The 21,793-nt window shown below is 39.5% G+C and overlaps 1 protein-coding gene across 4 annotated transcripts in view; it reads right to left on the bottom strand.

Annotated features, from left to right (window-relative positions):
* Positions 1–16,082: 16,082 nt before the first annotated feature.
* Positions 16,083–21,793, bottom strand: part of LOC101555821 (uncharacterized) — a 32,133-nt gene continuing 26,422 nt past the window's right edge. For all 4 annotated transcript variants that reach the window (XM_055129891.1, XM_004612116.2, XM_055129889.1 and 1 more), the window contains 3 exons: positions 20,000–20,106; positions 18,978–19,068; positions 16,083–16,411 (listed from right to left, as the gene is read on the bottom strand). In XM_055129891.1, coding sequence (XP_054985866.1) covers positions 16,295–16,411; positions 18,978–19,068; positions 20,000–20,106 — 315 coding nt within the window. In that variant the 3' untranslated portion in view covers positions 16,083–16,294. The remainder of the gene's footprint in view (positions 16,412–18,977; positions 19,069–19,999; positions 20,107–21,793) is intronic.

Below are 21,793 nucleotides of genomic sequence, written 5' to 3'. Positions count from 1 at the left end.
CCCACACCTTGTCAGCCCACAGATGATTTTTTTCTTTTTTGGAAAATATGAGGTAATTCATCTGAAATTATTATAATTTTTCAGTGCTGGGGATCCAACCCAAGCCTTGCACATGCAAGACAAGTGCTCTACTGCAAAGCTATTGTTGGTCTCTGAGGTGACTTTCACACACACATATATGTATATATATGTATCTGTGTGTATATATAGATATATATGTGTGTAAAACATGTACATGTGTATATATATATGCATGTATGTATGTTTTGGGGTCACACCTGGCTTGCACAGGGCTTACTCCTAATGTCCTACCTGTTGTACCTCCAATCCTCAGGAAACATATTTATTAACTTTGAAAATTTTTGAAAAATGTTTTCTGAACTGCCTTCCTGCTTTGTCATTCTGTAAGTTAAAAATACTGGGAAATTGGGGCTGGAGCAAAAGCACAGTGGGTAGGGCGTTTCCCTTGCATGCGGCCGACCTGGGTTCAATTCCCAGAATCCCATATGGTCCCCTGAGCACTGCCAGGGGTAACTATTGAATGCATGAGTCAGGAGTAACCCCTGTGCAATGCTGGATGTTACCCAAAAAGCAAGCAAGCAAACAAACAAATGAACAAAAACCCTGGAAAATGATATTAGTTAACTTTGGCTTCATCAGAGTAACAATTGGGGGAATGTGCAGTGGGTAGGGTACTTGCCTTTCACAAGTGGCTGGCCCAGATTTGATCTCTGGCACCCCAAATGTTCCCCAGAGCCCACCAGGAATGATCCCTGAGCACAGAACCAGGAATAACCCTGAACACAGAGCCAGGAGTAAGCCCTGAGCACCCCCAGTGTGGGCCCTCTGTCCCCTCAAAAATGTAAGAGTAACAATTGACAACTTGAAAATTAAGTTTTATGCGCAATGTCTTTACAATTTTCAGCAAAAAAAAAAAAACCCTAGAATTTTACTTAGGCATAATATTGTAGTGGAAGAGCGGACTTCCAACAGCTGCTGGTCCTAGAATCTTTCAATACTTGAGCCAGTTAAGTTGATAGATAAGTGATCAAACAATTTTTGGACATAATTTGTAAATGTCTTCAAGATTGCTTATTTATCTACTACTACATTTTGGAAAGGTATCATGATGGTTTTGCTTACTTCTCAATTGTCCCTCTAAGGCCTTTCCCCCACGCCTCCCCCCCAACCAAGCCTTTTTTTTTTTTTCAGGGAAGGCGGTCGGGATGGTGTGTGGGGGGGTGGTCACCTCTTGGCTCTGCAAAGGTGGTGCACTGGGGCCATGTGGGATACCAGGGATCCAACCCAAGTTGGCTGCATGCAAGGCAAGCACCTTCCCAGTGTACTATTGCTCCAACCCCCCTTTTCCACTTTATAAGCTTTCCCCTTATCAAATGATTAGAAAAGTTTACTCTTCCATTTGTTTTGGGGCCACACCTTGTGGTGCTGGGGACTGTTCTAGCTCTGTGTTCTGGAGTGACCCCTGGTGGTGCTCAGGGAACCAGATGTGGTGACAGGGATTCAGTCAGAGTTTGGATGCATGCAAGAAAAAGAAAAATTTACATTTGTTAATTTGACTTAAAGAGACTTTACTGGTGCCCACTCAAACAAATCGATGAACAGCGGGATGACAGTGACAGTGGCAGTGAATTTAACTTAAAAATTAGGGGAAAAAATTGGTATAACTTTCTGCTACTAGCAAAGATGATATAACAGGGACCAAAATCAATCTCTCACCTACAAAAAACTTTAAACTGAACAAAATGTCTGCTGCAAGAGTTTGCATATATCATCAGACAGCTGGCAGTGCAAAACAGAGATTCCTCAGGTAAGAAACGAACAGGGGGAGTCCTCTGCTGGCCCAGGCTGCAGGAGAGTTTCTAGGATGCTCCTTAAGCAGGTGGAGCCCAAACACAACATGGCTTGGGGATATTGTCTGAAGATCTGGGAGGCAAAGGCATCAAAATTTTCAGGGTGAAAAACACAGGAGATAGTTGCATAAGAGAAGAACCCTGAAAATTTCTGAAATTTTAATTTCCCATCCCTCTCACCCCCCACCCCTGAGTGCTGATCAGCATATGCGTGTGAGTAAACTACCAAAGTTGGAGGAAGAATCACAGGAAAAGAATAAGCAAACAAAACTTGGAGTTAAACAGAGCCAGGAATAATAGCTTATGCTCCAGGCAGAGATTGGAAAGCCCCACTACTGCACAGTCCTCAGGAGGTTTTTGCCCCAGGAGCTGGACTTTAATAAGCCCTAATTTAAGGGCCTAAGTGATAGTAAGGGGCCAAGGAAGCCTTGCCTTAAAGGGGCCACGGCTCACGCCTCGATGCTGCATATGGTCCCCCAGTACTGAGCCCTGTTAGGAGCGATCCCTGAACAGAGAGCCAGGAATAAGCCCTAAGCAGAGTTGGGTGTGTCCCCAAAAACAAAAACAGGCCTTTTCCCCACTGCAGAGCCCATGTTCTCCCTTGAACATGTATAACATGTATCTATCTTTTTTTCCTCTCTCCCCTCACATCTAAGTTTCTTTCTATAAAGTCATTTTGCTTTACTTGGGGCGGGGAGAAAGATGCTTAAATTAAAGGGAAACAATGAGTTTGCTAAGGATGTGGTGGGAGGGCCGTGGAGGAGTTGGGGGGAGGGGAAGTGATGGTCAAAGAGGGAAGAAACCTTGGGTCATCTCTAGAGGGATGCTGACACTGATACTGATGGTGGGTTTCAGACATTAAATGTCTGAAACTCTGCTCTCACAGTCTTATTAATCATAGTGAATCAATAAAAGTAATTCAAAACAATAACAACCAGGATGTTTTAGCTTAATAATACTCTCCAATTTAAAATGGGCAAGATATTTAAACAGACTCTCCTCTACTCAAAGAGACAGAAAGATGACAAATGAGCCACTACCAGCTGTTACTCCTGCCCCCTCTAAAGTACATTTTTTGGGGGAAGGAGTACACCTGGTTATGCTCAGGGATTACTCCTGGCTCTATACTCAGGAATCACACCTGACAGTGATTATATGGGATGCGGGAATTGAACCCAGGTCAGCCTTTGTGCAAAGCAAGGGTTACCCTCTCCCTATCATTTCCAGTTCTTCTAAAGTACTTTTTAAACTTCATTTTATTCCATAAATTGTGGGCCCCATGTTTCAGATATGCTCTAAGAAAGTTGTGTTTTCCCACTTGGTTCAAAACACTACTTCTCTTTCTCTATGAAAACAGAGTAGGATTAGGCATCCTAATTTTTTATCTTCTAAAAATTAAAAACTTTAAAGCTTAAAGTATATCTTTTAATTCTAAAAGTCAGTGCTTCTCTGTCTTCATCTTCCAAAATGGCCCTTATTATTTGCACCTTGCAGTTTGACCCAAATAATGATAACTGTTTGGCAAGGAAAAAATAAACAAAGCTGGAGTCCAAAACCTGAGTCATTGTTTTAAGTAAATCATTTATAGTCTCTACTAGTTGCCTTTTCTGCCTCTAAGCTAAAATCTTGGCATATTTTCTGTTTTTCAGCCGCTTTTGAATAGTTTAAGTAAAAAAAAATGTTTAAGTATTATACCATACATGAATTATACACTACATTATACAAAATTATACATGAGTACTGTTGAAAATGGTGAAAAAGAAACTGATAGAATTTGTACATTAGTTTCTATGTGAAAATAGGTTTATAGAAGTACATTTTATTTCACATCATATTAATTTTCTAAGAATATCAAATATAGGGGTTGGAGAGATAGAACAAAGGTTAGGGTGCTTTTCCTGCATGTAGTTGACATGGGTTTGTTCCCAACCACTCCATAGGATCCCCCAAGCCCTATCAAGTATCATACTGAATCTATAAGGTACAAAGAGGTAAACAAATGTAGAACCCTCCATGAGATTGAAGCTAAAGGCATCTTCAAAGATGAAGCACTACTGAACAAGCAAGTGGAAGCAAAGGTAAACAAATGGGACTACATTAAACAAAGATGCTTCTGATCTCAAAGGAAATGGTGACTAAGAGACAAGACAGCCTACAGGAGGGGAAAAAATATTTACCCAGTACCCATTTGATAAGGGGTATATAAGGCACTGGTAAAATTTTATAAGAAAAAAAAAGTATTCAACCCCATCAAAAAATGGGGAGAAGAAATGAATAGAAACTTCCTCAAACAAGAAATTCAAATGGCCAAAAGGTCCATGAAAAAATGCTTTACATCATTAGTCATCAGAGAGATGCAAATCAAAGCAACAATGGGATGTCACTTCACACCACAGAGACTGGTAAACATCAGAAAGAACAAGAACAACCAGTGATGGCCATGGATGGGAGAAAGGGACTCTCATTTGTTGTTGGTTGGAATGTTGACTGTTCCAGCCTCTTTTGGAAGACATTATGTATATCACTGTCATTACTGTCATTCCATTGATCAACTATTTGTTTGAGCAGGCGCCAGTTACATCTCCATTCATCCTAGCCCTGAGATTTTAGCGGCCTCTCTTTACTTGTTCTTCCCAGCGGTGCCTCATTGGAGGCTCTTTCAGGACATGGGGAATGAAACCCACCATTGTTACTGTATTTGGCATATCGAATATGCCATGGAGAGCTTTCCAGGCTCTGCCATGCGGGCAGGATGCTCTCGGTACCTTGACAGGCTCTTTGAGAGGCAGAACTAGGCTATAAGAGGTCGCATGGCTACAAATGCGGCTGAGCGCTTCCAAAAGTGTTGTTTTATAGTTTCTGGATCTTGGCTATTGATGTGATTACATGGCACTGGGGGCAGTTTGTGGGTGTGGCTGCCAAGCTACTGGAAAATGGGGGGTCTGGGTGGAGGAGGCCTGTCCCAATCCGAGCAGGCTTGGAGATCTCAGCCCCGGGTCCTGCACACCTGGGTTCCTCTGTTGGTTCCTTCAAGTGTGGCTCATCTGGACATGTGGAGAGGGGCCTTGAGCATGGCTGTGGCTGGATTCCAGAAATCTTTGACTGCCGGGGCTCTGCTCGGGGTGGAGAAATTAAGCTTCCCTATGACTTCTGGGAATATACCCTGGGGACCCAAAGAACAGGGCAAAAAATCTATGTTCACTACAGCATTATTCACAATAGACAGAATTTGGAAACAATCCAAGTGCCCCAAACCAGATGACTGTATAAAAAATGTATGGTATATTTACAAAATGGAATACTATACAGACGCCAGGAAAATGAAGTCATGAAATTTGCTTAAAAATGGAGAGTATCTTGCTGAGTGAAATGAGCCAGAGAAAGAGGGACAGACATAGACTGATTGCATTCATTTGTGGGATATTAAAAAAAAAACACAGTAGGAGACTAATACTCAAGGACAGTAGAAACAAGGGCCAGTAGGACTGGTCCATGGTTGGAAGCTTGCCAAAAGTGTGGGGTGAGGAGTGTAGTTAGGGTGGAGAAGAGACCACTATGATAATAACAGTTGGAAATGATCACTCTGGACAAGAACTGTGAACTGATAAAAGGTAAAGTGTTATATATGACAAACTTCCAGTATCTATATTGCAAAATATAATGTCAAAAGCAGAGAGGTGGGGGAGTACTGGAGCGATAGCACAGCGGGTAGGGCAGGTGTTCGGGTTTGACCTTGTCCAAATGAGGTGCTGTACTCTTCTTTACCAACGAAATGGCATGTCAGATTTCGGAAGGGAGGATGTTGGGAACAACATATCCATCCTGTGGAATATGGTATGTGGGCAGGTGGATGTGGCTGTTGAAGAGATCCGAGTAGAAGTTGTGAATAATCCTCTCCATTGCTTTCTGGAAGATGTGATAGATCCATCAGAACATCGGAGGACAGTCATCTTGGTCTTGTAGTTGGCGAAGGACAGGTGAGCGTTGTGAATACTTTTCCTGGCTTCTGCCACATCGGCCAACACTGCTGCTCTTCTCTCTTTAAGGTCTTCCTTTATCGCTTCTCTGCACAGCTTTTTGAGCTCGGACGTTAGCTTGTGATTTCCTGAGGCTCATGCCAAACCACGTTGGTGAATGAGCTCGAGAGTTTCTGAAGACAGGTGTCTGTGGCTTTCCCACTCTCAGCATTCCTTGCGCAGTCATGGGGGTGCTGAACCAGTTGGTCATATTCCTTGTCGATGTTGTCAATGACAGCATCTTCCCATGTTGCAACAATAGTGCTAAAGAGCTCCCAGTTGGTGGTCATTCTGGGAGTTCTCTTCTTAAACTTAAACTTTGTAGTCATTTCTCCCAGCTCTGTGAAGTAGAATTTTGCACAAAGGAGATGGTGGTCCGATCTCGTTTGGAATTTTGGGACAACAGTGACATCAGTTAGGCAAAACCATCCATGGAATATGATTTGGTCACTTTCATTGTGGAACTGTCCACCAGGAGACTCCCATGTCCAACATTTAGATTCTGCCTTCTGGAACTGTGAATTACCATGGATGATCTTGGTCGACGTGATGAACTTAGACAGTCTTTCACCCTGTTTGTTCCATTCTAGGCCATGGGTCTTGATGTGGAGTTCTTCGGGTGACCTTCTCAGTCCTATCTTGGCATTAAAATTACCTACAATGATCTTGTGGAAAGTATGTTCTTCTTTATAGGACTTCTCCAGCTCCATGTAGAACTTCTTAATTTCTTTTTCATCATAGTTGGATGTTGGTGTGTAGACGATGAAGATAGAAACTGCCGGCAGTGAGCCACATCTATTCACGCGTAATTGTCCGATTCGGGTTGTTAGGCATTTGAATGAATCAATGCTCATGGCCAAGTTCATGTTGACAAGGACACCGATGTCTCTGTTGTCCCATGTTCCAAGGATCAGTTCTTCTTCAGTGTCAAAAATGGTGTGATGTGATCAATGCTTTCTTGTTTCGGTCAGACCAATAATGTCGTACTTGATCTTCTGCACTTGCACCATCAGGTACTCAATGGATACTTCCAATGCCAGTCAGTGTACATGTGTTGAAAGTACAGACAGTCATTTTAGTCCTTCTTCGGTTTGGCAGTCTAGTTCATCCTGAGATTTTATCAGCCTCTCCTTGCTCATCCTTCTTAATGCTGCTGTATGGGGGGCTCTTTCATGTCAGGCGAATGAGGCCCATTGTTATTACTGTTTTTGGCATATTGAATACACCACGGGTAGCTTGTCAGGCTCTGCCGTGTGGGTAGGGTACTCTTGGCAGCTTGCCGGGCTCTCCGAGAAGGATGGAGGCTTTTAGGGCAGCCTCTAATCGCCCTTACAGGTGTTCCCATGGTTCACACCATATTTGAATTGGATCAAATATGGTGCAGAAATTATGGAAAATGGGTATTGTCTTATGGTGTGTCCGGAAAGCGGGTTGGAGTGTGGCAGTGGCTGGGTAGTGGAGGTAGTGGAGGTCGGCTAATGTGGTATTTTCTGGCACCAGGAGGGTGGGTAGTCTGGGTTTGATTCCTGGGGCACCGGGGATTAGAGGAGGCAGACAGAGGATCTTGTTTCTGGGTCTCGTTGAGCCTGGAGTCCAAGGTCTCAAAGTTCTGCTTTACCTGGTTCTGTGGGGCTTTACTCATGCATAAGATTCGGCCTGAGTGTCTGGAAAGCGGCCTGGAGCATGGCGGTGGCTTTTATTTAAAAACCACAAATTTTGAACTATGACAAAATTGTCATTTTACTTTTTTTTCAAAATTGTCATTTTTCAGTTCACATGAAGATCCAAGAAGGCAAATGAAGCCCTTTCCTTTAGAATTTGTTGGTTTGATAGCTAAAACAATGAAATTAGAAGAGGCAGTCTAATAAGAGTATAGGCTTTGGAGTTCAGGTAGAAAGTAGGGTTGAGGGGCAGAGTGTACAGTGAGTAAGGTCTTGTACATGACCCGGGTTTGATCCCTGGGACTTTGGCATATAGTCCCCCACCAGGAGTGGTCCCTAAGCATAGAGCTAGAAATAAGTCCTGAGTATTGTTAGGTTACTCTGAGTTTTAATAGTCTGCTTATGAAGTGATTTTATATCTTATGATCTTTACCTGACATTCGATACAGTTGATAAAAATGATTTATTTATTGATGTAAGTTTATGTAAAATTTCATACTTCTAAGTATGTTGCCAGTTTCCATGACACAATACCAAAGAACCAATATTCTGTCAACCATAGGACCTTACCTTTTCCCTGCTTTGAGATTTTTCATACTTTTTTCCAGTCTTGGTAGGATTATATTTTCCTTATTGTAGATTCAGTTTATTCATAATAAGTTACATTTTTCACCATCTCCTCAAAAAATATAGATTTGATATTAAAGAAACCAACAATTTTTGATCGTTTAACAACCAAATGATCATTATTGATAAAGGGCATCCTGAATTTGAATGATCTTGGAAATGAGAATCCTTGATTATTCTAACCCTTGCAAATTATGATTATCTTGTATATCAATTTTCTTGGGCTCATTTTATTTAGCAAAAATATGAAAATCAAAGTTGTATTCTATTTACATGCTTTCTCAAGTATGTATCTCAAGGTATTTTTATTCAGTTAATGTAAATAATACTCCAGTGAAAGTCGTAGTCAGAAAACATTAATTAACTCATTTTACAAGTGGATAAACTGCAGCCTAATGTGGCTGATGCTCACGGCATCTAGACAAGTCTAGAAAAGTTAGCAGCAGAGGAAGTTTCTAAGCCTGTTTAATTAATATTGTATGCAGGAAATGGGTTCCTCTGAAGTAGAAACCTTTTACTGTGCCAATATGTCCCTAATGAAATCCTTAAGTTTTTTGCTTTTCTCCTGCTAGATTCTTATTTACATGAAAAATTCCTGGGACTTAATATCCTACCAAATTCTTTCCAATACTAATACTCTTGTTTATTTTTTTTCAGGTTCTTCCTCAAGTTATTATCTGAAATTTTTTACCGCCTAGTGTTTTTATTTTTTTGTGATTAAATACCTAACACTGAACTATTTTAAAGCTGAGAGTTTAAGATTCCATTCAGTAGATTTTTGGCTATTATCTTTTGACTTAATAAATATGCCATGATCATTAAGCACAATAGTCAGAATATGTAAATAATTAAAATGTTCAATTACAGATGAATGGATAAAGAAGTTGTGATATGTATATATGTATATACATATATATACACACACAATTCAGTCATAAGTTGCAGCAACTTCAGTTTGCTACAATTTGGATGGAGCTTCATGTTAAGCAAAATAAATTAGAGGGAAAAAGACAAACAGTGGATGATCTCATTCATCTGAGATATTCAGAGAGACAAAACAATGGAATAGACATCATCAAATGATGATAAACCCAGGGTCTGGATTACAAAACTCAAGTTACCAAGCAGTGAGGAGTGAGTGCAGGGGGTAATGAAGAGTCAGACTAAAAGTGACCTAAGGACAGTGTGGAGGGTCTTGGGTACTTTGGTGGTGGTTCAGGTGCAGTAACTTGATGTATCAAAACTTTTAGGTAACATCATTTTAACTGTTACCTAAATCACAATAAAAATTACTGTAATGCCTCAGTGGTGTCTTCAAGTTTCTTTATAATTCACTGCTAGATTTGTGTTCCCCAACAAAATATTAAGTCCTGGAGCTGGAGTGATAGTACAGTGGGTAAGGTGTTTGTCTTGCATGAGGCCAACTCGGGTCTGATCCTCAGCATCACATGGTATCCGAAGCACCACCACGAGTAATTTCTTTGGGTGTGGCCCCAAAACAAAAACAAATACTGTCTCTATTAATACCTCTTGATTCCTTCCTTTCTTATCTCCCCAAAGTTGCTACTTTAGTTTATTCTTTGTGGGTTTTCTGGATCACTGTGTTGTCTTTTTCCTCTTGTCTTTCCTTATTTAACATCCTGAATAATGTTTCCATAATGATTTTTCCAAAATTTTATTCTGACCCTGCTTTTACATTCTTTGAAGGGCTCAGTCTTTCAGAACATGTGATTGATCTTTGCTTGAAATACCATCCCTTTCCTGACCTGGCATCGATTTGCCCAGCCTCATGTAATCCTACTGTGAACTCTAGTCACTGTAAAACACCTGTCAGCCTCCATGCTTGTGCATTATTTGCTCCTTCCTCTTTATCCTGTTCCTTTTTCCTTATTCTGTGTGCCTCAATCTCCTGAGTTTCTTCAGGATGGTGGTGAGTATTCCTTTATTGTATATGATGAGGCTGGTAGAGTGCTAGGTGAACAGAAGTTTAACATGTTTGTATGTTAAGTACATTTGACAACGTAAAAAATTTCAAATTCATCATCAAGAAAAATACCTCATAATGTCTACTTTTGATGTGCTCACAAAATTCAGGAATGTTCTACTTTTGGTAATGGGATTGGGACGTCCAGGGCTTAAAGTGACAAAACTCACAAAAGTTCTATGAAGTTTAGTAACTTAAAAAATTATTTTTTGGAAAGTTTAAAAAATTTTTTTGGCAGAGGGCTGAAGAGATAGAACAGAGTACTTACAAATTAAGCAGAATTAAGGTGCTTGCCTTGCATTCTGCTGACCTTGGTTTGAATCCTCAGCACCATATATGATATCCACAGCCAATGGCATAAGTGATCCCTGAGCGAAGCCCTGAGCACTGGTGGGTGTGGCCCAGCTCCCAACCCTCAAACAATTCTAATTAATCAACTTTTAAAAAATTGTCTACCAATTTATTTCATCAAGTTGATCATATATTTTATGAGGTAAAGAGAAGAGTATGAAAAAGTGGTATCTTCATGTTTTTGAATATTTAGTTAGAAAATGTGTGTTTTATTTTTGGGGCCACACCCAGTGGTGCTCAGGGGCAACTCCTGGCTCTGCACTCAGGAATCACATGGCAAGTCCCTTACCTGCTGTACTATGTTTCTGGACCCTGTATTTTTCACTTGGTTGCTGAAGTATGAAAGTATCTTAATTTATCTACCCTCCTTTCCTAAGGCTTCTGAGTGACAGTGCATGAATATTAGAGGGTAGAGAGGGCAGTTGATGCTCTGGAGTGACAACCAGCAAGAAGGCTAAAATTTGTAACATTGAAATTCTTCTAAAGTATGAATCTAACTTTCTATGTGGTGGTATATGTATTCAGGGAAATACATAGATATTTCAAAAGTAGGTCAAATAATTTCACATATATAATTCCTACATAGGATAACTAGTTTAAGAATATCTCCTAAGTATGCAGATCAAAACAACAATGAGATATCATCTCATACCACAGAGACTGGCCCACATCCCCAAAAACAAAAGCAACCGGTGTTGGCGTGGATGTGGGGAGAAAGGGACTCTCCTTCATTGCTGGTGGGAATGCTGACTAGTTCAGCCCTTTTGGAAAACAATATGGACGATTCTCAAAAAGTTAGAAATTGAGCTCCCATTTGACCCAGCAATACCACTCCTGGGAATATATCCCGGAGAGGCAAAAAGGTATAGTAGAGATGACATCTGCATTTCCATGTTCATTGCCGCTCTGTTCACAATAGCCACAATATGGAAAAAAACAGAGTGCCCAAAAGCAGATGATTGGCTAAATAAACTCTGGTATATTTACACAATGGAATACTATGTAACTGTCAGAAAACATGAAGTCATGAAATTTGCATATAAGTGGATCAACATGGAAAGTATCATGCTGAGTGAAATGAGTCAGAAAGAAAGAGATAGACATAGAAAGATCGCACTCATATGTGGAATATAAAGTAGCTGAAAGGTACAAGCTTACAATGTTGTGATTCCTGGCAGACATTTCACTAGACTTAGTTACTAAAATACAGAAATCCAAAACTATGCTGCTGCTAGTGCGGCCTCCTGACCTCATACCTCTTCATTCTCAGCACTGGAAAACAAATTACCAAATGCTTTCTTTTCAGCAGATCGACTTTAAGGGGGAGAAACTCCAAATCAATAATAGTGAATTTTTTATTGAAATATTGAATGTAATCAAAGTAGAGTGAAAGTAAAGTGAAATTTACCAGTTACACATGCGGGGTGGGGGGCTGGGGAGGTGGGGGGAAGGGGGGAGGTATATTATGATTCTTGGTGGTGGAATATGTGCACTGGTGAAGGGACGGGTGTTTGAGCATTGTATAACTGAGACTTAAACCTGAAAGCTTTGTAACTTTCCACATGGTGAATTAATAAAAGAAATAAAAAAAAAAAGAATATCTCCTAAGTACCAAAGATATAAAGCTTAAGGCACGTTCATGTGACTATAGTCATAATAGTTTGAATCCTGGCACTATATATTGTCTTCTAGCACAGGGCCAACCAAATATATATATTTAAAAGTGCCAACTATATATATGTATATATACACACACTTATATACACACACATATATATGTATCTATGTGCATCTTCTCAACTCATCAAAATGTTTGTTAATAAATCTAAAATACATCTATAAATGTTAATACAGAAAGGTTGACAATGAAATTTGTTCATTTTTCTCCAACTCCAGTAGCATATTAACAGAAACTACCTACAATCTATACTCCTTATTATATCCTCAGTTAAACACTTTTTCTTGGTGGGAGGGGGCAGTTGGGAGTTGGGGCCTGTTAGTTGTTCTAGGCAATGCTTGGGGACCATGCAGTATTAAACACACAGCAAGTGCATCAGTCCTTTGAGCCATCCACTTGGTCTAAATACTATTTTGACTTTACAGGGGCTGAACGATTTGAAATTAAGTTTACGAATAGACCTCTCCTTTGATAGTTCAGAGTATTGTTAGTGTTTTTCCCATCCATCCTGCCCATGGCATTTTGAGACTTCTGGCATTTATCCAGTTCAATTAATAGTAGATTTTGCTTTATTGATTGATTTTTGGGCCATACCCTGAAATACTCAGGGTTCACCAATGGCATTGCTTGGGATAATATGTGGTACTGGGGATTGAACCCGGGTTGGCTGAGAGAAAGGCAAGTGCCCTACCTACTGTACTATCTCTCTGGCCCCAGATTTTGTTTCAGACATTCATGTTTCTGAGGGGCAATCAAATAAACATTAAGGCCACTAGGATTCTGATTTCATAAAATAGTTTATTGAAAGGGCACAGCATGAAACAAAATTGAATGTCAACTTGTAATTATTTTCAATCTAGCAAATAAACTTTTTCTCCCCATGCATAATTATTTGCATGTTTTGTCTTTAGACAAATGTTGCATTTGCCATTTAGTATTACTTGCTGTCTGAAATTTAGGTACCTCAACATAATAAAACAATAATTACATATACATGTATATTTAAAACAATAATATGCTTGGAAGCCTGCCTCATATGCTGGGGGAAAAGGCAATGGAATGAAGGGACCAAGTCAATGATGGTTGGAGGGATCACTCGAGATGGGAGATGTGCCTGAAAGTAGACAAGGACCAAACATGATGGCCTCTCATACCTGTATTGCAAACCATGATGCCCAAATGTAGAGAGAAAGAAGGAAGGTGCCTGCCACAGAGGCAGGGGGTGGGATGGGGTGAGGGTGGCAAGAGGGATACTGGGGACACTGGTGTTGGAAAATGTACACTGGTGTAGGGATGGGTGTTCGATCATTGTATGACTGAAACTCAATCATGAAAGCTTTGTAACTATTGTACAGTGATTAAAAAAGAGACTGTAAAAAAATGAATGAAATCATGTAATTTGCAGCAAAATGAATGGAACTGGAGGATATCATGCTGAGTGAAGTCAATCAGAAAGAAAGCGTCAGACGCAGAATAATTTTTCTCATATGTGGGACTCAAAGATAGAAAGGTAGCAGTAAAGGTTCAAAGGCGACATAAAAGGAGAACTGATCCACACAATCGATTTGGGTGAGGGGTTGTGAGAAGGGGGTTAGGGTCCTTGGAAGAGGGAGTGGGTATACTGGTGAGAGATGTGGTGCTTAACTGTGTACTGTAGAAACCATTATTAGCAATATAGTAAGCCACAGAATTTCAATAAAAAACAATTTTGAAAGACAAAAAACCCACAAAATAATCACATGAATAACACATTTTAAAAATCCTTTTACTATTATTTTTGTTTTTGGGGTCATACCTAGCAGTGCCCAGGGCTTACTCTGGCTCTGTAATCAGGGATCACTCTGGCAGAGATTAGGAGACCACAGACGATCTGAGCGATAGAACTGGTACTGTACAAGGCAATCACCCTACTCGAGTACTATAGCTCTGGTCCATAACACATTATTTTATTTTATTTTATTTTATTTTTTTTTTGCTTTTTGGGTCACACCTGGCGATGCACAGGGGTTACTCCTGGCTCTGCACTCAGGAATTACCCCTGGCGGTGCTCAGGGGACCATATGGGATGCTGGGATTCGAACCCGGGTTGGCCGCGTGCAAGGCAAACGCCCTACCCGCTGTGCTATCACTCCAGCCCCCGATAACACATTATTTTAAAGCATCTTACAATTTCTGTTACTGTAATTCTCCCCCCAAAAATCTCAGAAAGTCTGTACCACTTTCTAGAACTATCCATCAATTCTTCTGAGATACCAGCAGTTAATATTGACTTACTAGAACTGTTTCATCTTCATTTTGGGTGACTGGCATGATAAGAATATCTGAGGGGTAGCAGGGATACACAGTAAGATTTAAAAAATTATTGGAACCCTAGAATTTAGAGTGATATTAAACATATAATACCAGCCCCTAAATACTAATATTAGAATCAACAGTATGTGCCAAATATTTTTCTTTATTGTTAGCCCTTTAGCTACTGACCAATAACTTTCTTTTTTTTTTTTTTTGCTTTTTTTGGGTCATACCCGGCGATGCACAGAGGTTACTCCTGGCTCTATACTCAGGAATTACTCCTGGTGGTGCTCGGGGGACCATATGGAATGCTGGGATTCGAACCTGGGTTGGGTGTGTGCAAGGCAAACGCCCTACCTGCTGTGCTATTGCTCCAGCCCCAACTTTCTTCTTCTTTTTTTTTTTAAAAATAAATTTGGCTTGATAGTGTTTTTATGATCCTCTTTATTTTTTAATTTTAGATATTTATTTATTTACTGGCTTTTTGGGTCAGACCCGGCAATTCTCAGGGCTGACTCCTGGCTCTGCACTCAGTAATCACTCCTGGCGGTGTTCGGGGGACCATATGGGATGCTGGGAATTGAACCCGGGTTGACCACGTACAAGGCAAATGCCCTACCCGCTGTGGTATCGCTCCAGACCCCCAAGTTTCTTTTAAAAGTTAGCATTGATTGCCATGGCAAACATTTTCTTTTATAAAGTTAAATATTTATTTATTCATTTATTGTGTCATTGGGGCTTGAACTTGGGACCTCACACATGCAAGGCATATGGTCTACCACTGTACCATATATGCTACACTTAGTAAATTTCTTTTCAAAAGTAATGTGATGACAAAAAAGTATATTAAATTCCTTTCAAAAGACATCTCCAAGAGGGTCTACAACTTAAAAATGTAGCTTAACTTAGTTTAAAAAACTTTTCAATTGCCACCACATGATTTCCTGAGCATCAATGGGAATAACTCCTTGGGGCATGGATGTGGGAATAGCCCTTAAGCACTGCTGGATATGGTCACATATATTAAAATTTTGTTTTTCCTGATTTTAAAAGAAATATGGTCATTATAAACAAAAAAAGGAAAATGTAGAAAATAAATCACCAGTAATTGCTCCACTGAGAGAAAAAATCTTGATTTTTATTTTAGAGGCTTTCTAGTTTTGCTTTTTTTCTAGCAACTGTAGTATTTTATTTCAGTCCTTGTGCTAGGCTCTTTTGACAAAGCTATGTACAAGGAATCGTATAGGCTACAGAGCTAATAAATGAGATATGGAGCAACTTAATATTCTCCCCAAGCCTCTTGTGACAGAAGCAGCTATTGCTGATCTGTCTTTGGTTATATCCTGTCATTGTATACAGTGTTTACTGACTAAAGACAGACAGACATACTTTGGGTTTCTGAGCTACTGGTTCTGTTCTTAAGGTGGCTACCCATCCTGCCCAACGACACATACTGAGCTACCCAGCAGCTCTGTTCTCAAGATGAAAACACACACACACACACACACACACTCACTCTCTCTCTCTGTTTTTTTTCGGGATACACATCATGGTTGTGCTCAGAGGCTTACTCTTCAAGGATCACTCTTGGTGGTGTTAGAATTCTCAGATAAAGATTTTAATTAAATTGTCACATAAGGCAAATGAAATTCTATACATACATAACATATATAACTATAAAATGTGAGTATTTTACAAAAACTATATAGGAATATACAGAAAAAATACATTAAGGTATTTAGGACTATGTTTCTTTTTTGTTATTTGTAACACACTCAACAAAACAATCACACTGAGGTAGGATAATTTTCATTCTAGAGAATCTTATATAAATGTATTTGTTCAAGAGCTTCCCTGTCAATATCCTTGTCAGGGAATACATCATAGTTCAGAGGCACCTCTTCAACCCAGGATGACAATGGTATATTAATCTGAAAAACAAACAAACAAAAACACCCAAATATGAAAAACAGCAGAGTGATCCTATTCTCTGAATTTCAAGAAAACATGAAAAAAAAGCAATTTTTTATTGTACTAAATGGTAGGTCTGTGGATTCAGAAACTTAATTTATTTTGATTTTGGAACATAAATAAACAATCACTGTATCACCGTCATCACTGTCATCCCGCTGTTCGTCGATTTACTCAAGTGGGCACAAGTAATGTCTCTATTCCTCGAAGCCCTGAGATTTTAGCATCCTCTCCTTACTCGTCTTTCCCAATGACTGGAGGCTCTTTCAGGGTCGGAGGAATGAGACCTATCATTACTGTTTTTGGCATATCGAATACACCTCGGGTAGCTTGTCAGGCTCTCCCATGCGGGCAGGATACTCTTGGTAGCTTACCAGGCTCTCTCTTTGAATAAACAAAGGAAATAAAACAGTACAGGTTGGGTTTCTTTGTGTTTTATTTTTTTATTATTGTTGTTTTTGTATTTTTGGTTTTTTGTATAGTCAGGGGAGTCATCCCAAGCTGTTTCCAGGGGATCAGGGAACCCTTCCTGGAGATACTCAGCCAACCAGGTTGCATTTAAGTGCCAGAGCCTAAGGAGGTGGAATGGCTCAGGTTCCCTGGTGTCAAGGTCCATCAGGGTGAGTGCTCTGAGGTCATGTGAGCTATCCTCTGGTCCAGACTATAATCTTTCATTTTTTTAGCCATTGCCAGCTATACTCAGGGATTACTCCTGACTCCATACTCAGGGATCACTCCTTGTAGGACTTGGGAGACCATATGGAATGCTGGGGATTGAATTCAGGTCAACTGTGTACAAGGCCTTACTGTCCTACCCCTCTGGCCTCTAATATAATTATTTTTGTAACCTGCCTAGTAATTGTCCTTAGGTTTAAAGAATGAAAATCAAAAACAATAATGGAAATCACAGAGAACAGAAAAACTTCAGTGAAAAACAGTGACACTACTAATAGGTCACTTGAGAAGGGCAAATCTCTCTCCAGAACCTTCATTAGGCACTTCTACTGCAAATGAGTCTCCACATCATAGGAATTCTAGAGTCACCAACGGATATATTAGTTTGAAGACACTGCCTTAAAAAAATAAAAGTTATTTAATAAACTATATGTGGACTATGGGGCCGGAGCGATAGCACAGCGGGTAGGGCGTTTGCCTTGCATGCGGCCGACCCGGGTTCGATTCCTGGCATCCCATATGGTCCCCCAGCACCGCCAGAAGTAATTCCTGAGTACAAAGCCAGGAGTAACCCCTGAGCATCACTGGGTGTGACCCAAAAAGCAAAAAAAATAATAATAATAAAATAAAAATAAATAAAAATAAAAAAATAAACTATATGTGGACTAGATCATAATTATTAATTTCTAATGGCAGTCTAAACAGACTTACAGATTTAGTGTGAAACTATTATTTCACTTAGTGAAAATCTTCATATTATTTAAAAGTATTAAAAACTTAACATTTTAAAAGACATATAGTTGCATGAATATGGACAATATAGCAAACACACTACCAAAGGGGTCTTGCAGAGCGGAAATTAAGTGGCTGAAAGTGGGGAGAAAAAAAGTTTCTGTGTTACTTCTCATCATATAACAAACATGAATTATTTTTCTGATAGAGATGACTGAGATAAAATATTTTAAGAATGTATTATTGACTACTGTTTAAACAAAGGAAGAAATACTTTCAGGCAACTCTTATGCAATGAAAGTATTACTATAGAAAATGATAATAGTATATCATGTAGGGATCTCTAAGTTAAATTAAATTTACTAAACTAAACTGTCTTTAATTAAGGACAATTTTTTTGGGGGGAGTTCAATCTTTTCTTTTTCTGGGCCACACCCAACAATGCTGAGGGTTACTCAGGAAAATCAAACTCAGCCTGCTGAACTAATCTCTCTAGCCCCATTGGGTTGAATCTTATTGTTAAATATTGACCTTATTATACATGGAAAATCTAACTGAGCAACAAGTGATTGGTGCAAGATTCTAAATGCATTTAGAAGTGAAACTCTGCATAGTATACAGGCTTCCAATTTACTGAATTCTGAATGCTCTGAACAATTCTGTTCTTTTGTTTTAAGGGGGAAAGTGATGATATAGGTATTCTAAGTTTCTTAATTTTTTTTGTTTTTAAGTTTTTGGGCCACATTTGGCAATGCTCCAGAGAATCCTGGCTCTTCACTCAAGAATCACTCCTGGTGATTCTCAGGGAGTCATATGAGATGCTACCCACTGTGCTATCTTTCCAGCTCCTCTAAGTTTCCTTTAAAATACTTAGCTTACCTAAATCTGTAATCCCACAATTAGAAAAATTAGAGAAACCAATGAGCCTATATCAAAACAAAAATACTATTTCAGAGCTTTTTAGACCAGTGAATGAATTGCAGGCCAGTTATTAAGCCATAGGTTTTTAATTTTTTCTTTATAGCTAGGCAAAACAATCCTAGAATATTACACCAGCTAACAGAAAAAAGCAGTTAAAAACTTTTGGTAATCAAAATGCTGGGAAACAGTCTTATATACCTGAAAAGCTGACAAAGAATCTTGAAGGCTTGGTACTGTCACCAACAGCGATCCTTTCTTTCTTACATTTTGGCTGATGTATTCCCAGGCACTGCAACACATTAAAAATTAAGATGTTAGGTTTTACCAGAATTGGAAATTTTAAATGAGAATGACAAAAGAAAAAAAAAGCGATATAGGTGCTAACTAGAAATTCAAATGAACAAAAATGACTGCCCATAGAAATAGGTTTATGGCAAACTTATAAATTGAAATTTTCTTTTGTTTCTGAAGGGGTGTAACAAAACTGAAGTTACAATATTAATATTTTTGGTCTTGGTCCACACCCAGCTCTGCTCAGAGCTTACCCTGTCTCTGCATTCACGGATCACTTCTGGCAAGACTGAAGGGAGCATATCTGGGATCAAATCTGGGTCTACTAGGTGAAGGGAAAGTGCTTTACCCACTGTACTATCACTCAGCCCCCTACTTAAGACATTTTTTCAAAGAAAACAGGCAGAAAAAAGAAATAAAGGTCTACGGAGAAGTGATATATTGAATCGTAGTATTAAAATTATAGGACTGGAGAAATAGCACAGTGGGTAAGGTGTTTGTCTTGCACAAGGCCAACCTGGGTTCGATTCCTTTGTCCCTCTTGAAGAACCTGGCAAGCTACCGAGAGTATCCCGCCCGCATGGCAGAGCCTGGCAAGCTACCTGTGGCGTATTCGATACGCCAAAAACAGTAACAAGTCTCAGAATGGAGATGTTACTGGTGCCTGCTTGAGCAAATCGATGGACAACGGATGACAGTGTGATGGTATTAATTTATATCTGCCTAAACTAGATATTACTTCACAAAGTTATATAATTTATATGTGACACATTTCCTTATTAATATAATCTTATAAAAGATTAATTCATTTAAAAAGTTTAATGTGAAAATATTTCTATCTTACCGATTCTTTTTCATACTTTTTGAATATACCTTAATAGATTTCTAAGTTGAAAATGGAAGAAAAGAAAAAACAACAAATACCATACCTGGCCTGTTCTGCTTCATCAAGAAAATATTCAAAGACATTATTCATTATAATAACATCTGCATTTTGCAGAAGTAAACTCTGGGTACAGATGTCTGCATGAATCACCTGAAGAGAAAAGAGTCCATGGGAAAAAAAAAAACAAAATCACCACATCATGCAATGACATTAAAAGGTTTATTGGCTCAATGATGCTGTGAGCCAATGAGAGGTCAACACCTTGAAAGATGGGAGAATACAGTATACTTAGTACTATGGGAGATACTCAGTACATAACAAAAAATGTAAACTTGTTAAAAGTTGCTTATTTGTTTTAGACGGATTTACATAGTCATAGCTTTTCTGACTGCGTTGAGCTTTTATTTATTTAATTTTGGCTTTCGGGCTACACCTGGCATGCTCAGGGGTTACTCCTCGGTCTGCACTCAGGAACTGCTCCAGATAGGCTAGAGGGACCGTACAGGATTGCTGAGAATCAAATCCATATTGGCTATGTGCAAGGCAAAAGCAGAGCTTTTTCTGTTTAACCATCCCCTGGCTCCCATATGGTCCTTGAGTCAACCAGGAGTGATCCCTGAGAGCAGAACCAAGAGTGAGCTCTGAGCATCACTGGTGCTCAACAACCTCCTCAAAAAGAAAAATAGGAAAATTGATTCTGGACTGGAGAGACAATACAGGGTTTAAGAAGTCTGCTTTGTGTGTGGCCAAGCCTGGTTTGATCCCCAGAATTGCATATGATTCCCTGAATGCTGCCATGAGTGATCCCTGAGCTAAAGAGCGAAGAGGAAATCCTGAGCATAGCTGGGTGTAGCCTTAAAAACACCCAAAATATATAAACATGTTCTGTAAAAGAAAGTACACATATTACTATGAAAAAATAATTTTTTTGGTTCCCTTTTAGACCTACCAGCAGTGCTTGGGAGGCCTGGACCCTTCCTGGAGATTCCTGGCCTATTAAGTCAGTGAGGAGTCCTAATATGATGCTCCTGGGATTCTGCAGAATACCCAGGTGTGCTCTGGACCTTCAAGGCCACACCTGGTGGTGTTCAGTGGCCTCCAAGGCTACACCCAAGTGATGATGCTTGGGGGACCATTGGTGCAGGGGACAGAATCAGAAGCAGTTGAGGTTGATGCCTTAACCTTTGTACTATCTCTCTTGTTCTAATATGGTCTCTTATTTACCATATTATCTTAAAAAATTAAAATGCATTTTATAGTTCATCCATAAACTATGATTAAGAGGTCCCAATTTTTAAAAAAATTCTAATTTCAGTCAAATTAATATTATTGTCATGTGATTTTTATTATGCAAGAACAATATATTTTTATTACTGGACAGAACTCAGTTTGGTCACTTGCCTCTATTTCTTTGCTTTTTTATTTTGATCATATCCTGCAATGCTCAGAAGTTACTCCTGGCTCTGCACTCAGGAATTACTCCTGGTGGTGCTCCGGGGACCATAAGGGATGCAGGGGATCAAACCTGGGTTGGCCATGTGCAAGGTAAATGCTCTACCAGTTATATTATCATTCCATCTCTTCCTATTTCTAAGACAAAGAGACAGGAAGTATAAATGAATGGAAAAAATGAAAAAATTTCCTTCTCTGAATAAAGAGGAAGGCAGATTGGAGATCAATAGTTGAGTGCATGCTTTGCATGTGAGAGGCCCAAGTTTGAGCCCCAGCACCGCATGGTTCCCTAAACACCAGAAAGAACAAGCTCTGAGTATAAAGCCAGTAGTAGCTCCTAAAGACATAAGGTGTGGTTCCCCCACCCCAAACTAAGGTATGTCCT

Source organism: Sorex araneus, chromosome 3, assembly GCF_027595985.1.
Source record: "Sorex araneus isolate mSorAra2 chromosome 3, mSorAra2.pri, whole genome shotgun sequence".
Taxonomy (NCBI): Eukaryota; Metazoa; Chordata; class Mammalia; order Eulipotyphla; family Soricidae; genus Sorex; species Sorex araneus.
Note: the sequence above shows the minus strand (reverse complement) of the source record. Positions and strands in the feature narration are given on the sequence as shown.